Genomic DNA, 13,477 nt, shown 5'->3' with positions numbered 1-13,477 from the left:
CACCTGCATTGAGTCTACCTTCTGTCTGTCTATGTTGGGGAATGGGGCATGTGGTGTGCGTGTTGTTTGTGTTGAGGAGTTAGAGAGATTGTTAGGGCAATCCTACCCCCAAGTCCACATGGTAGATCTCACCTTCAGGTTAGGGACAACCATTGTCTACTGGTGGGCAGGAGAGGTCCGAACTGACCACCAAATGTGACATGATCTGAATCACATCTGAGTCTGAGCATCCCTGGGCTGGGGTATGATTTTGGGCACTGGGGTAGGAGGCTTATGTTTGTCTTTACTTTGAGTGCTTTTTTAAGTGCCCTATGAGCCTAAATCACTACTGTAGCACCCAGAAAATATGAGGAATATGAGAGGACAGAATGGATCAGTGCATACCCCCGAGCTCGTTACCTCACCAGTGTTTGCCTTGGGGACAGAACAGGGAGAGGCAAGGAGAGGCTCACATATGTCTCTTTTCCTCTCTCCCCCTCTCCATCTGTCCCTTTCTCTATCCCTGTGCTTTCCTCCCTCATACCCCTTCCTCTCTTTGTTTCGCTCCCCTTGTATTTCACTGTCTCTGTGGTTTTCTCCATCTTTGTCTTCCTGTGTTTTTCTCTTGGGAGTTCATCTTAATTGCTTTTCCTTTACTTTCCCAGCCACATCTGTTGTTCTTCATTCTTCCTAGCTAATGTATATTCAGAAGGGCTAATTACCTCCCATGTCCGGTTCCACCTTCAGCCATAGTATGGAGACTGTATTCTGGTACTGAGGGGCACGGATTTCCCACCAGTGTTCCTCTATCTTCCTTCTTCCTGCTTTTTGATTTTGTCACCCTATCTCTGGGGCCATATGATCTGTAGCTGAGAGCAGGACCCAGGGCTACTCTCATCCCCACTCCCTCTAAACATTGCCTGAAGCATCTCACTGGACACACATCTATACCTGTAAGTGACACCTATAATTTTTGTTCCATGAAGATCTACATGTATACACACAACTTTTGTTTCTGATGCAGCTCCAGGAAGGACAAGATACAGAAGGACTTCCTTTTACTACTACCTATACAAAGGCAAATTCATCCAGGCACATACCCCAGGTACATACTCAAAACATACTGATATGGAGATACATGTATGTAAGCCTGAACACAGTATAGAAACTAGGATGTCTCTCAGGCCTTGGGTGTCATTTCACTGCTTTTCATTCTAAAGCACTCTAGATTTCATTTCTCCTCTGTAGGCTTTCCCTAAGCCCCCTCATTCTTTCTCTCCCCCCAACTACCATGCTCCACAGCTGTGTGGGGGCTGGGGGTTTGGTCCCTGGGGAAGCTCAGCTGGGTTTCCCTCCTGGAGACAGCTCAGGGAGGGGATCAGCCAGCCCCCTTGACAGCCTCTCATTACCCTTTCTCTCCTAAAGTTAACCTCAATAGTTAACACTCCTCCTTCTCCACCCTCCCCCCACCTCAACCCCCTGGGACCAGGAGGCAAAACCAAAGTGAGGGGTAGAAATTTCTTTGTATGCCACAGGTGCAGGGTTGGAATGAGAACTGGAAAAGAATCAATTTAGGGAATCAGAGGTATAGGGAGGCCCTGAATGGGGCCCACAGGGTCTAAGAATAAGGATATTTGGGTTCCTTTCAGACCTTGAGGGGTTGGGATCGCTTTTATCCTGCAAATTGCTTCCCCCTTATCCCTGCCTGACCTGAAGTCCTCTCCCTCAGCTTCCAGAAGACAAGATAGTGAGGAGAAGCAGAATGACTAGTAATGGGTCACTTTATTAACAGAGACTTGGGAACCTGGGGGACACTCAGAAAAGGACTGAGAAGCAATGAAGTAGAGGCCTGGAGGGCCTGAATGAGAGTGGGGTGCAGGGCCCCACTTCTCACTTGAAGGTCTCTCTGGGGCACAGCTGATCCAAAAGGCAGAGGCACTGGTCACTCTAGTCACAGGGGACAGAACAGGCACCTGGAAAGAGACAGGACAATCACAAATCTCCCCTTTCTAGTCCATACAGTCCATTCTTGGCCCTTGCCTTCCACCCAGGGTCTGAACACTTTGCCCCACTCCTGAGTTACCCCTTTCAACATCTTGTTTGTGACTCACTGAGAGGTTGAAGGGGGTGTCCAGAGTCTCTGGCCTCAGGGTCATGGACTTGGGGTGGTGGCTGGGGTGAAGGACCTCGGTGCCCCAGGAGCAATGCCTTGGCTGGCATAGTATTCCACCACCTGCTTGGGTACCTCAGCCAGGACACATTTAGCTAGAGCTGATGGTGGTGCCTGAGTAGATGGGGTCAAAGAGAAGGGAGAGAGAAGCAAAGTGTGAAAAAGTGGTCAGTGGAGGTAGTGACAAAGTGAGAAGGTTAGATCATCTGTACCTCATAGGTGATGAATAAATGTAGAATTTAAGGATGGAAGGAGGATCTGAGATGGTACAGGGGGCTGGGGTGATGTCACACAGAATTCCAGGGCATTAGAATCCCATTCTAGGAGTGGGATAACCAAGGAGAATTCATGTGTGTTGGGGAGGGGAAGACTGTGTAGTCTCAGGGGTTAGAACTGGGAAAAGGGAGACAGGTCAAAGTGGAATTGGTCCTGGAGAATTTAAGAGGCATTTGGGTTGGGGTGACAGAATTAGAGCTAACACTAAGGATTTTTTTTTCAGGGAGGGGCTGTTGTGAAGAAGGTAGGATTCAGGGAAGGTAGGGGGTGAAGATGATGTTCTTACATCTTTGAAGTCACGGAAGGGCACAAACTGAACAATGTCCCGGGCAGCAGGGACCCCACGTGGGCAGCGGAGAGTCCCATCATCACCATCCAGCATCCGCATGTCAGAAAAGTCGGCATTACCCACACCCACAATGATAATGGACATGGGTAGACGAGAGGCCCGGACAATGGCTGTCCTGGTCTCTGCCATGTCAGTCACTACTCCATCTGTTAGCACTAGCAGCACTGAATATTTCTGGATGGAGAAGGAGTGATGATATTCAGAAATATTCTGATGATGTTCAGAAATATCTTCTTGTACTTTAGCCCCTAATGTTTCCTCCCCTAAGAGTCCCAGTTCTATAACCTGTAGGGCCCTTTGCCTTATACTTCCCTGACCTTCCCTAAGGGGAAGAGGGGACTAGTTTGTCTTAACTTATGCCCCCCTCCCCAAGTATCCATCCCCCTTTCCCCTTCTCACAGTGGCCTTTCCGCTGCTTTGCTCCTTTTGGGCTGGACCAGCAACACGGTTAATGATGGGAGCCACATTAGTAGGGCCGTACAGCTGGATCTGGGGTAGACATCGGCGATAGGAGTCGATGACCCCAGAGATCTCTGTAGGTCACATGGGCAGGGTAGAGAGAAAGGGAAGAAATAGGGTAGAGAAAGAAGAGATGTCAGAGAGAAATGGTTTGAGAGGGGGAGTTGGAGTCAGAAATCATTAAGTGGTAGTGGTGGGGAGTGTTTTTCCAGATAGCCAGATAGAACAGGGTTTCCCTTGCCTCAGGATGGAGCTCTGACATATGGACTGATATTCTTCCATATGGTAAAATAGGTTGGAAGTAGGGGAAACTTGGGGCCATTCAGATATGTGAGCTGACTATAGTGTGGTATGTGTGAATGTGTGTGTGCATGCATGTGTTGGGGAGTACTCAAGGACAAACTCATTCTTACTTACCTTCACACTCAGCATTTTCAGGATCAAAGTTGATGGCAAAATCATGGGACACCTAGTGAGATGGTAGGTAATCAGGATGATGACAGTAATAATTAATAATAATAATTCACATTTACATAGTAGTTTAAGTTTTACAAAGTATTTTTTTTTCAGAATCACCCATATGACTTAGGTGGTGAAAGTCTCATTATTCCCATTTTGCAGACTCAGATACTGGGGCTCAGAAAGGTTAAATAATTTGCTCAGGGTCACACATCTGGAGCTGGAATTTGAATCCAGATCTACCTCCAAACACAGTGCTATTTCCACTATGCCATGCCCCTCTCTTACACCCCCCCCAGACCGCTTTCCTCTTTGCCAAGTACTGACCTCAAAATTTGGGGGGATCCTAGCCCCAAAACCAAAAGCTGGGAACCGCTTGTCACTGGGAGATAAGGGGATAAAAGGTGGAGAGGAGGTTCAGTCATCAAGAACCCATCTCCCTGATATTCATTGCCCATCCTCCATCTGTCTCATACCTGTCATAGTCTTGGCAGATGCCTCCAACAGCCCGAAGGGCCTGAAGGTAGTGGTTGGGCTGTCGAGGGCTAAGGCAATGTAGAGACTGGCTGCTCCTTGGGTCCCCATTGGAGGCTGTGAAATCAATTGCCACCTGGGGGAATCAAAGGAGGGATAAGTGTTCCCTTTACATTTCCCCAATAAACAAGTATTTACTGTATACCTACTATGTGTCTAGATCCTGTAGAAGGGGTATGGAAGTTTAAGACACTCCTGACCTTAGGGGGCTTACTATCTAGTTGATTGAGAAGCCAGTCAGGGAATCTCAGAGGTCACTTAGTCCAACCCACAACAGAAATTTCCCATATAACATCCCTGAGATCATCTAGCCCATTCTTGAAGATGTCCAATAAAGGGCAATTCAAGACTTCCAGAGTTGGTCCATTCCACTTTGGGACAATTTTGTTAGGAAGTTTTCCCTTCTATCTAACCAGAATCTGCTTCTCTGCAATTTTTGCCTAGTCCAACTTTCTGTACTATATCCAGTAGACAGTCTTCTTAGATTTATAAGCTCCCAGGGCTGTAAGGGACCCCAGAGGTTATCTAGTCTCATCCCTACCTGAGCATGAGTACTCCAGGAGTTCAGAGAAAAGCCCCCCCACTCCCTGAAGCCTCACTTCAGCTGGTAATTTACCTCACTTACAGGGAATTTGGACTCATTTATTCAGGGGCTTTACATTTCTTGGCACCTAGGTCATTACACTTTTTACTTTACACCAATTCTAACCACCATTGTCCCCAACTTCTGTTGTCCCCTTGTTGGCCAGGGTTGTACTCTGGGTGTGCTCAGCCCTCACTACCCTTCCCCAGAATCCTGGAACAATTGACCCTATTCCCTTGCTTTACTTCTCCTAAGATTCCCCAAACCAGCTAGTCCCATAATTCCCCTGGCTGGGTCCCCTCACCGTGAAGCTGATCTGGCAGCCACCCATAATGTAGTCCAGGAAAGTGTGCACCTTCTCCACCTAATAGAGGCAGAGTTGGAGAAGAAACCCAGTCAGGGAGGGTAGAGGGGATTGGCTTGGACTCTTATAGGGTGTAGGGACAAGAACCTGAGTTTAAAGCTAGGGTTAAAGGGAAAGGACTCTGCTTCATGGCAGAGAGAAGTAGGTACTGGACTCAGGAGAAGAGGCAGGATCTGACAGCAGTTGGGGCTGGGGCTTACCGTGCACTGAATCAAAGTCACTGTCCCAGAGTTCTTGTAATTCTTCTTCTTGTCCCGGTACTTAGGGTTGATGCACTCCCACTGCATCTGGGACCCCCAAATATCCCAAAGGCAGTGTCACAGCCTGATGAGGTCATCGGCTTCCCTCCAGGTCTGAGTGTCATGGGCTGAGATATCCCCAACCCCAGCCCAGCCCCCAGGGTGAAACCCTCTGTGATGCCCACCCCTGTCCTTCCAAACCCTCTCTTATTCATATTCCTGTGGCCCATTTTAGCACCCTGGATCAGTCATAGGGTATGCTATCAAGGAAGGTAAATGTAAAGATCTTAGGAGGCCTGGGAGGGGTCTCCAAAGAAGAGTTGTTGGGGGATGAATTTTCTCACATCACCTCCTGCCCTGGCCCAGCTGTGCCCTCCTGCATCTCGTGGAAGGTGCTAGTGAACTCTCCAATGAAGTCATGCTTCCCATTTGAATCATAGTCGTAGATCATGAACTGGTGGGAGAGGGGTATACAAGGTCAGGGGTCAGTAGGGCTGACCTTGCCTCAGTGGTTGTGTGGTAAGATATCAGGCACACAGAAAAACCTTCCTGCATGAAAAATATCACCATCCACCTCCCAGCTCAGTAACTCCTGATGGGACTGGACCTGTGATTTCACTGATAGAGGAAATTCCCTTTACTGATCCAGGACGACGTCTTCTCTGCCAATTATTGTCTTAGAGAGCTGCTTAGAGCACAGAAAGGTTAAATAGCTTATTCAGGACCACAGATGTGGTCAGAGGCGGTATTAGAATCTAGGTGATGCTGGCTCAGGGGCTAGCTCTCCATTACTGCTCCAGGCTGCCTGAAATCCCACAAAAAGAACTTCACGCCTTTGGGTAAATGCAAACACCACTCCTCCCCCTACCTCCCTCCATTAAAATGCAAATACATTCACCTGTGATAGCAGTCATTCACATTTTAGCATGAACATGTTACTCAATAAGCTTTTTCTAGAGAACTTTGATAAGGGGGAGGGAGAGAAACCATAAAGACACTGGAGCCCTGCTAATAAGGTGTAAGAAAAGGTTCAGATAGGGAAGAGAGGGTACCCAAAGGCATACTTCACCTAATTCACAATTTTGCCTGTGAAAAACCCTTCTCTGAGTAACCCAGTGGGGTGTGTGTGTGTGTGTGTGTGTGTGTGTGCATGCGCGTGTGCAGTGACAGCGATTGGGGGATGGGGGTGGAGGGGTTGCTCCACACCCTCTGCCTGCCCTTACTTTGAGAGGTCGGTGAATATCACAGCTGCACAGAGAATGGAGGGACAGGCGGAAGGGTTCCCAGCTTGGACTCAAATTATTCTTTACCACCTGTGGAGTTCAGGCCAGTCAGGGTCAGTCAGGGTCAGTCTCTATCTGGAGCCCCTTCACCTCCCACCCTCCCTGGTTCTCTCCACAACCTCAGTCCTCCAGACGAGCTGATCACTCTGATCTCCGTTGGTTTTGTAGATCTCCATGAAGGGATCCGACTTGCTGAACAGATCCTGAGGGAGCAGGAAAACAAGCTGACCTCCAGAGCCCCAGTAGGAACCAGTATGGGATTGGGCAGGAAATTAGGGACAAAATAAAACACAGAGCTAGAAGGCAGGGTGGGAATCTTGCAAGGAGGAATGAAGATTGGGAATCAGGATACCAGAGTCGGTTTGTGCAGAAAAATGTCAGGTGGGTCTGGGGGTACTGGGAGTTCTGACCTTGTTGTCCAGCTTCTGGGCTCGGAAGGTGAGTTGCACATAGTCATTGGTGCCAGATACCTCTTCTGCCACAATCTGGGTATATGAAGATAAAGGTGACAGGACATTTCAATTCCCATGATGGAGCCCTTGGTCACCCCACTCCTCACCATGCCCTCCTCTTCCCATCCTTTTTTGGGGGGATATATTCTTGCCAGGTTGGAGGTGTTCCTCCTCTGTTCTTCTTTGGGAAGGTTGCTATAGTTTGGGGCCCTTGTTGGTTTGGGGGGGCACTTCAGGGATGGGGGCTGATGCCTACCATTATAGTGGATTTGCCAGCATTCTTTCCATTCTTCAACAGTAGTGGTTTGGTGACCTTGGTCTGAGATACAATCTAGGGACAGGAGCAAAGACCTTACCACCTGTGACATCTTCTCCCTGGGTCTCACTCCTTTAGGGTCATGGCAGTAAGGGAATAGGGAGGAGAGGGATCCCAGGGAGAATGGAAGAGAGGAAGATGGGAAGGAGGACATAGGTGTGAGGAGAGGGTAATATGAGTAAAAAGGTGACTTGGAACATAGTGGGTCTCAGAGTATCTGGGGTTTTCAGAGCTAGGGTTGGAGAACCTAGAGCCCAGAGCAGGTGGGTCTGGGCCATGGTAAGGGCTGTTACTTGGGTTGGTGGTGATGGATCTAACCTGGCCCAGGGTACACTCAGCAGAGCCAAGGAATGTGTCATTTGTAGGGCTGGTGGCACCGTCTTCAGCATCAAACACATGGAATTGCAGTGGCTGCTTCTCCTCGAAGAAATATTCTAGGGCCAGCACTCGGGAAAAGACCGGGTTGGAGCAAGACCTTATTACCTCTGTGTGCTCCACCTAGGGGCAAAGACAGGGTGAAAGGGACACACTGGGGAAAAGGACAGAGCCCTCTGGCAAATGAACCCTTCACACGGAAGCTGCCTCATCTGAATGTATCCCAGTGTCAGAGACCCTCGCCCACTCCTTGTGCTTCCTTCAGTTTCTAAAAGGTTTTCTTTCCCAGGTCACTCTTCCGCCTCTAGGCTGGATATCAAAGTTCAAGGACCACATGGATCTCTCCACCTCCCTTCCCCAGCTCTAGAAAGGTCATTTGTGTTGTATCTGACTTTATCACACACCTTCCCTACTTCCCACATGTCCTCATAGCCCTCCCAGTCTCCTACGGTTATCTTGCTACCCTGTGGGGTTATTACAAAACTCCTGGGGTTACATATAGCACACAACTTCTAGGGGAAAAAATAGGGATTAGATTAAAATCCTTTAAGAACAACCACAAAATCTTCTGAGGTTATAGTATCATATCAGACTTCTGGGACATTCTATATAATATGGATTTAGAAAAAAGCCAGTTGGGGCTGTTATAAATCTTTCTGGACCTTCACCAACTTCTCCCACCCCTAGCTTCTCTGGGGCAAACAGGGTTTTTTTTTTCCACCTTATCATACATCCTTTAGAGGCATCCCAAAGCTCCCTGGGGTTAGGGTTCTAAAGAAAAATACCTCGGTTTTTCCACACAATCCTTTGGGGTTATCATATAGAGTTCTTAAAAAAATTCATATGGCTTTACTGAGGCTGTCATGTGCATTCCTCCCCACTTCCCCCTCCACTCCTCCCCCCGCCAGCCCTTCCATGGTTATCATAATTTCCTTGGGGTTGTCATATGCATTCTAGAATTCTAGAAAAGCCAAATTATCTAGGGTTATTATACACTTTAATGGTCATGATCACCCCAGCCAGTCCCACTGAGGTTATTGCCAATCCTAGCCTTGCATCGCCAATCTCTTACCTCCACCCACTGTTCATCAGAGTAGAGCTTGAGCAAGACACAGGGGTGGGGCTTGCTGAGGGTGTCACGGTCCAGAAGCCCATGGCAGGACACACGCAGCTCCACTCTGGAGGCCCCTAGGGTCATAGCTGGGGGCTCTGGTACCCATTCGAGCTCAGATTCCGACATGGTCCTGTGAGGAATGTGATCCAGTGAAGAAGGCAGGGCCCCACAGAGACATATTGGATCCATCCTTATTCTCTGAAGAGCTCTGGTCCACTCAAAAAGGTTTTGAACATTAGCATATATTCCTTATATTGCCTGGCACAAAAAACCCTTTCCTACTCCTAGAGTGTACCCCCATCTCTCTTCTCCCCACTCCACCCATGCATGAAACTCTGGAATAGCCTGGCTAGTTCCACATCTAGTTGGGGGAAGGGGCATTCTCATCTTCAGGGGAATGGAGTAATGCGATCCCAGTTCTTAGACAGGGCTGTCCCTCCCTCTTCTAGCCTTGGAGGAGAAGGAATATCTCTGCAAAATTCTTCGCCCTACCTCCCATTCCTCCTCATCATCCCTTACATTGTGTCAAGGAGACATGGAGAACCCCTTTACCTCCCATCCCTCCTGCTCCCCAAATCCTTACTCAATTAGGTCAAGTAGCTGAACCTCTCTTGAAATCAGGGTGCTGATCAGAACCTGGAGAAAGAGGAAAGGGCAACTGAGGGATGGACAGGACTGCTTTGTTCCCAATTGCCTCCAAGAGCTGAGACCATATGGGTTTATCTTCCTCCTGGTCTGGGTGCCCCTTGTTGGGGGGAGGGGAGTCCTGGCAGCTGTGGTGGATAGTGGGGTCATCGATTTCTCCTTTTCGCTGTCTCAGCACCTTCTGATCATTTCCCAGCTCTGAGCCAGAGGCTGCACTCAGCCTTGGCAGGAGTGAGCTGGGGTGGGGTGTTCTGGGCTGGAGGCAGTGAGTGGACCACTGAGGTTTCTGGAGGACTGAGAGTTGGGGAAGAAGAGAGGCAGGGGCATCAGTAAGCTGGGGTCATGTGGCTGGGGAAAGAAGGTGGCTGAGTCCTGGGTGAGACCCACTGGGTTTGGGAAAGTGTTGTCTGGTCAGGGTTTGAACTGGGGGGCTTTCCTCTACCCTTGTGCCCCTGGACCTGTATCAGTTCATATGGGCTCTTTGAGGGTGATGAGGAGTAGTGAGTTGAGGAAGTTGGGGTCACATCCCTTCCCCATCTCACACACATTGGGAAAGCTCTCTGTGTCCCTGGCAAGAGCTCCTACTATGACAAACTCTCTCTCTCCCCCCTCCCCACCCCAAGATGTTCTCACACTTCCCGGCAGCCTTGGCACTGTCTCTTAGCGACAGGGTTTTGGGGGAGCCATGGTTCCCCTCCTCCCTGCCCACCAGGCTCTGTCTAGCTAGGCTTGGCTATCCAGCACTGATACCCAACCTCGGACTCCGGCTCTCTCTCACCTCCCCAATTCTGGTGCCAAGCCCTTGGGTGGCAGTGGGTAGGTGTATGCTAGGACCTGAGGAGGGGGTGGGATTGGGGACCTAGGAAGTGCACGTTTGTGTGTGTGTGTGTGTGTGTCTGCTTGTGCCTCAAGATAATGATGTCTGTGACACCCCCACTTCTTTGTGAGTCTCTACTAGAGTATCAGAGAATGAGTGTGTTGTCAAGCATTTCTTGTGGGTGCACATGGCTTTGTGACTTCAGGACTCTCTGTCCTCTTAGTTGTGTGTCTGTCTTCTGTTAGGCATAAAGGGCTGTGTGACCCTCTTCATGATCACCCCCTTTTTCTGTGCCCATCTTCTTGATTGTGTTTCCCACCCTGTGTGTGTGTGGGAGTGTTTGGGTGTGTTGTTGGGCTATAGCACAGGTGATTTGTACCTCCCCACCTTCCCTCAGGTCTTCTGCTCTCCAATCTGTGATTTTTTTCTATCCGAGGGGTCCCCAGCCAGACCTAATCTCCAGGTAGGGGACATGGGTGGGGGGGAGGAATGGAGTAAGAGGAAATCAGGGATGGGAAATCCCCCTTTTGAGTGTTGGGAGGTGTTGCCATGGAGCCTGGGTCAGGAATAGGGGGGCCAGTGGGGGCAGTGCTCACCTGTGGGGGTCTCGGATAATGGGGGGCCTCTCTTTCTCTCTCTTGTCTTGCTGCTCAGCTCGGCCAGCTCCCTCGCCGCTCCAGCCGCTGGCGCCGGCTGAAGCTCCTGCTCTGGCTCTGCTGCTATTTATGGGGCCTGGATGGGGAGGGGTGGGGGGGCCGCAGCACAAGCTCCCCCCGCACAGACAGGGAGGGGAGGGGCAGGGCCGCCGCCCAGGGAGCTGCAGTGCTTGGGGAGGAGGGTGGGCTGGGGGTTGATGAGAGACCAGGACTCCCATTGGTACATTGACATACATACTCCCCCTTGCAGAAACCACACACACACACACATACACAAAATCACAGCTAAACATCTTATCACAGTGACATTTGCAGGTACACACACAGTGACACATACATAAAATAATAGTGAAATAAACACAGTGACATTCAAGCTCACATATGCCCTGACATACACAGTCGCCCTCCCATAAACACAATGTAACACAATGACAGAATTAAACCTATGGGACAAGTACATATATACAGTGATGTATTACAGGCACAGGCAGAGATGATGGAGGGTATATTGCTACACATGGAAACTCACATGTGCACATGGGATCACTCACAATAAGAAAGGAGAGATGCTCCAAAACATTTCTCACGAACCTATCCAAACCCAGAATACAATAATCATAACTGGCATTTATAGAACATTTGAAGGTTTACAAAGTGCTTTCCTTATTTCATTTCAGGGACCAACATGTACTTTTGATCAATCACATGCCCTCTCTCAGATGATACATCGATTCAGTTTTATGGATGAGTTATATTCCCCTGATCACTTTTATACAGGGTAAAAGATACAATTGCTCAAGGACCAATAATGATGCAATCTGGAGACCCAGAAAACCAAGGGCCAGGGTTACCCAGTGGGAATGAATGAATGCCGGAGGACCCACAAACCAGTCTGATATTTCCTTACTTCTCTCTCTGACTCCCATCACATGGACCATATAGACAGAGAACTAAATTCTAGCTATAGGAAAGGTCCACTAGCACCTACATCCATCAAAGAAACCGAGGAAACATCCACAGACACTCAAGGGAACACCCTGGGGGAGTGGTCATTCATTACACCCCTTCAGGGATGCAGAAAGCCTTTGGCACATGGAGAAAAGGAAGTTGGGTTGATTGGTAAAAGATAAGCATCTGTTGGATAAGCCCAATGGCTTTTGATTACAGTACATAGAAGTTACTTAATAAATTATTTTCTTTCATTCAGCATTACACAGCCCAGCACACTATACTGAAGTAAATGACCAATTCTGGGTCCTTCCACACCATTTAGAATCAGAAGAGCATAGGTTCAGAGCTCAAGGGGACCTTAAAGGTTATGTAGTCTAACCTCTCATTTAACCAAAATGGAGACTGATTGATGTATGCCTTGTCAGAATTTATACCCCAAATTACTGTCTCTTCTGTGGCTCAGTGGAAGAGAGCCATAGCTTTAGAGTTATAAGATACAGGTTCAAATCTTACCCATCATTTGTTACCTATAAGATATTGGGCAAGTCTCTTAATTTCTCTAAACTTGTTCCCCCATCTATAAAATGAGGGAAGGGGTTGGATTATCAAGGGTCCTCAAACTATGACACTGACCAAATCTATCTCCCTCCCAAAACTTTATTTAAAAACGTAAAAACCATTCTTAGTTCTGGAGCAGGACAAAAACAGGTGGCAGTCTGGGTTCAGGGCTATAGTTTGCCAATTGCTGGACTAGAATACTCTGAAGGGCCTGTATAGTTTTAAAGATATTATCCTCTGATGCTAAATGGTGTAGAGGGACTCAGGACAGGTCAGCTTTCAACATGGCACCCAATGGACAACAAATAGAACATCAGAGGCCTACCTGACTGACCTATGTCATCCAGACCAATACACAAACACACAGGGTCATGAAAACACAATTTCCTCTTGCCCAGCACATCTCCATGCAAGGCCAGGCCCTACATCCTTCCTTTACAAGATGCCACAACTGTGTGCCCAAGACCATACATTAGGCATGGCTTCCACCCATCTATCTTCCTTTGAATATGTCAGACGTCATGGTTCTGGTTGTCATCGAATAATCCCCAATTGAATAGTGCTGCTCCATCCATTCTATCCCACCTCTCCCCACCCCCATTTTGGGGAGGGGAGACCGCACAATTCCTGCCCCTATTGGTTGAGATATCAGGTAATGGTGCTGATTCTATTCCATTACCTCAAATCTCCTTCCCATTCTCTCCCTCCCCACCAGAAGTTTTCCTCCTCATTTGAGAGGGGCTGTCTGATTTGCCATTTCTATTCCCAGCAGGGAGATGGGTGATTAGACTTAGGCAGCTGCAGAGCTTGGGCAACTGCTGGGAACTAGGGTGTGAGTGTGTCTGTGGGGTAGGGGGATGAGATAGCAGGGTGATACGGGCAGTGGGTGGTAGAAAGA

The 13,477-nt window shown here is 48.6% G+C and overlaps 1 protein-coding gene across 1 annotated transcript; it reads right to left on the bottom strand.

The window, feature by feature from the left end:
• Positions 1-1,742: 1,742 nt before the first annotated feature.
• Positions 1,743-11,050, bottom strand: CPNE6 (copine 6). The gene is made up of 18 exons (XM_069097898.1): positions 11,011-11,050; positions 9,536-9,588; positions 8,911-9,082; positions 7,782-7,961; positions 7,404-7,478; positions 7,106-7,180; positions 6,815-6,898; positions 6,636-6,725; positions 5,762-5,866; positions 5,374-5,460; positions 5,114-5,173; positions 4,169-4,302; positions 4,020-4,074; positions 3,651-3,702; positions 3,174-3,307; positions 2,712-2,948; positions 2,091-2,263; positions 1,743-1,952 (listed from the first exon to the last, which is right to left on the bottom strand). Exons 3-17 carry the CDS (start codon positions 9,076-9,078, stop codon positions 2,132-2,134), a joined length of 1,668 nt encoding a protein of 555 aa, XP_068953999.1. The 5' UTR covers positions 9,079-9,082; positions 9,536-9,588; positions 11,011-11,050; the 3' UTR covers positions 1,743-1,952; positions 2,091-2,131.
• Between the last annotated feature and the right edge of the window lie 2,427 nt (positions 11,051-13,477).

This window comes from Petaurus breviceps, unplaced genomic scaffold (genome assembly GCF_028583685.1).
Source record: "Petaurus breviceps papuanus isolate PSGF00001 unplaced genomic scaffold, PetGlider_PUasm1.0 37, whole genome shotgun sequence".
NCBI lineage: Eukaryota > Metazoa > Chordata > Mammalia > Diprotodontia > Petauridae > Petaurus > Petaurus breviceps.
The sequence above is the reverse complement of the archived record's forward strand: the minus strand, read 5'-3'. Positions and strand labels throughout refer to the sequence as shown.

Coding starts and splice junctions, on each gene's coding strand:
- CPNE6 (XM_069097898.1), bottom strand. CDS start 9,078: ATGTCGGAATCTGAGCTCGAATGGGTACCAGAGCCCCCAGCTATGACC. Junction 7,181..7,403: donor CTGGCAAATCCACTATAATG/GTAGGCATCAGC, acceptor TCATATACCCAG/ATTGTGGCAGAAGAGGTATC. Junction 3,308..3,650: donor TGAAAATGCTGAGTGTGAAG/GTAAGTAAGAAT, acceptor TGTGACCTACAG/AGATCTCTGGGGTCATCGAC.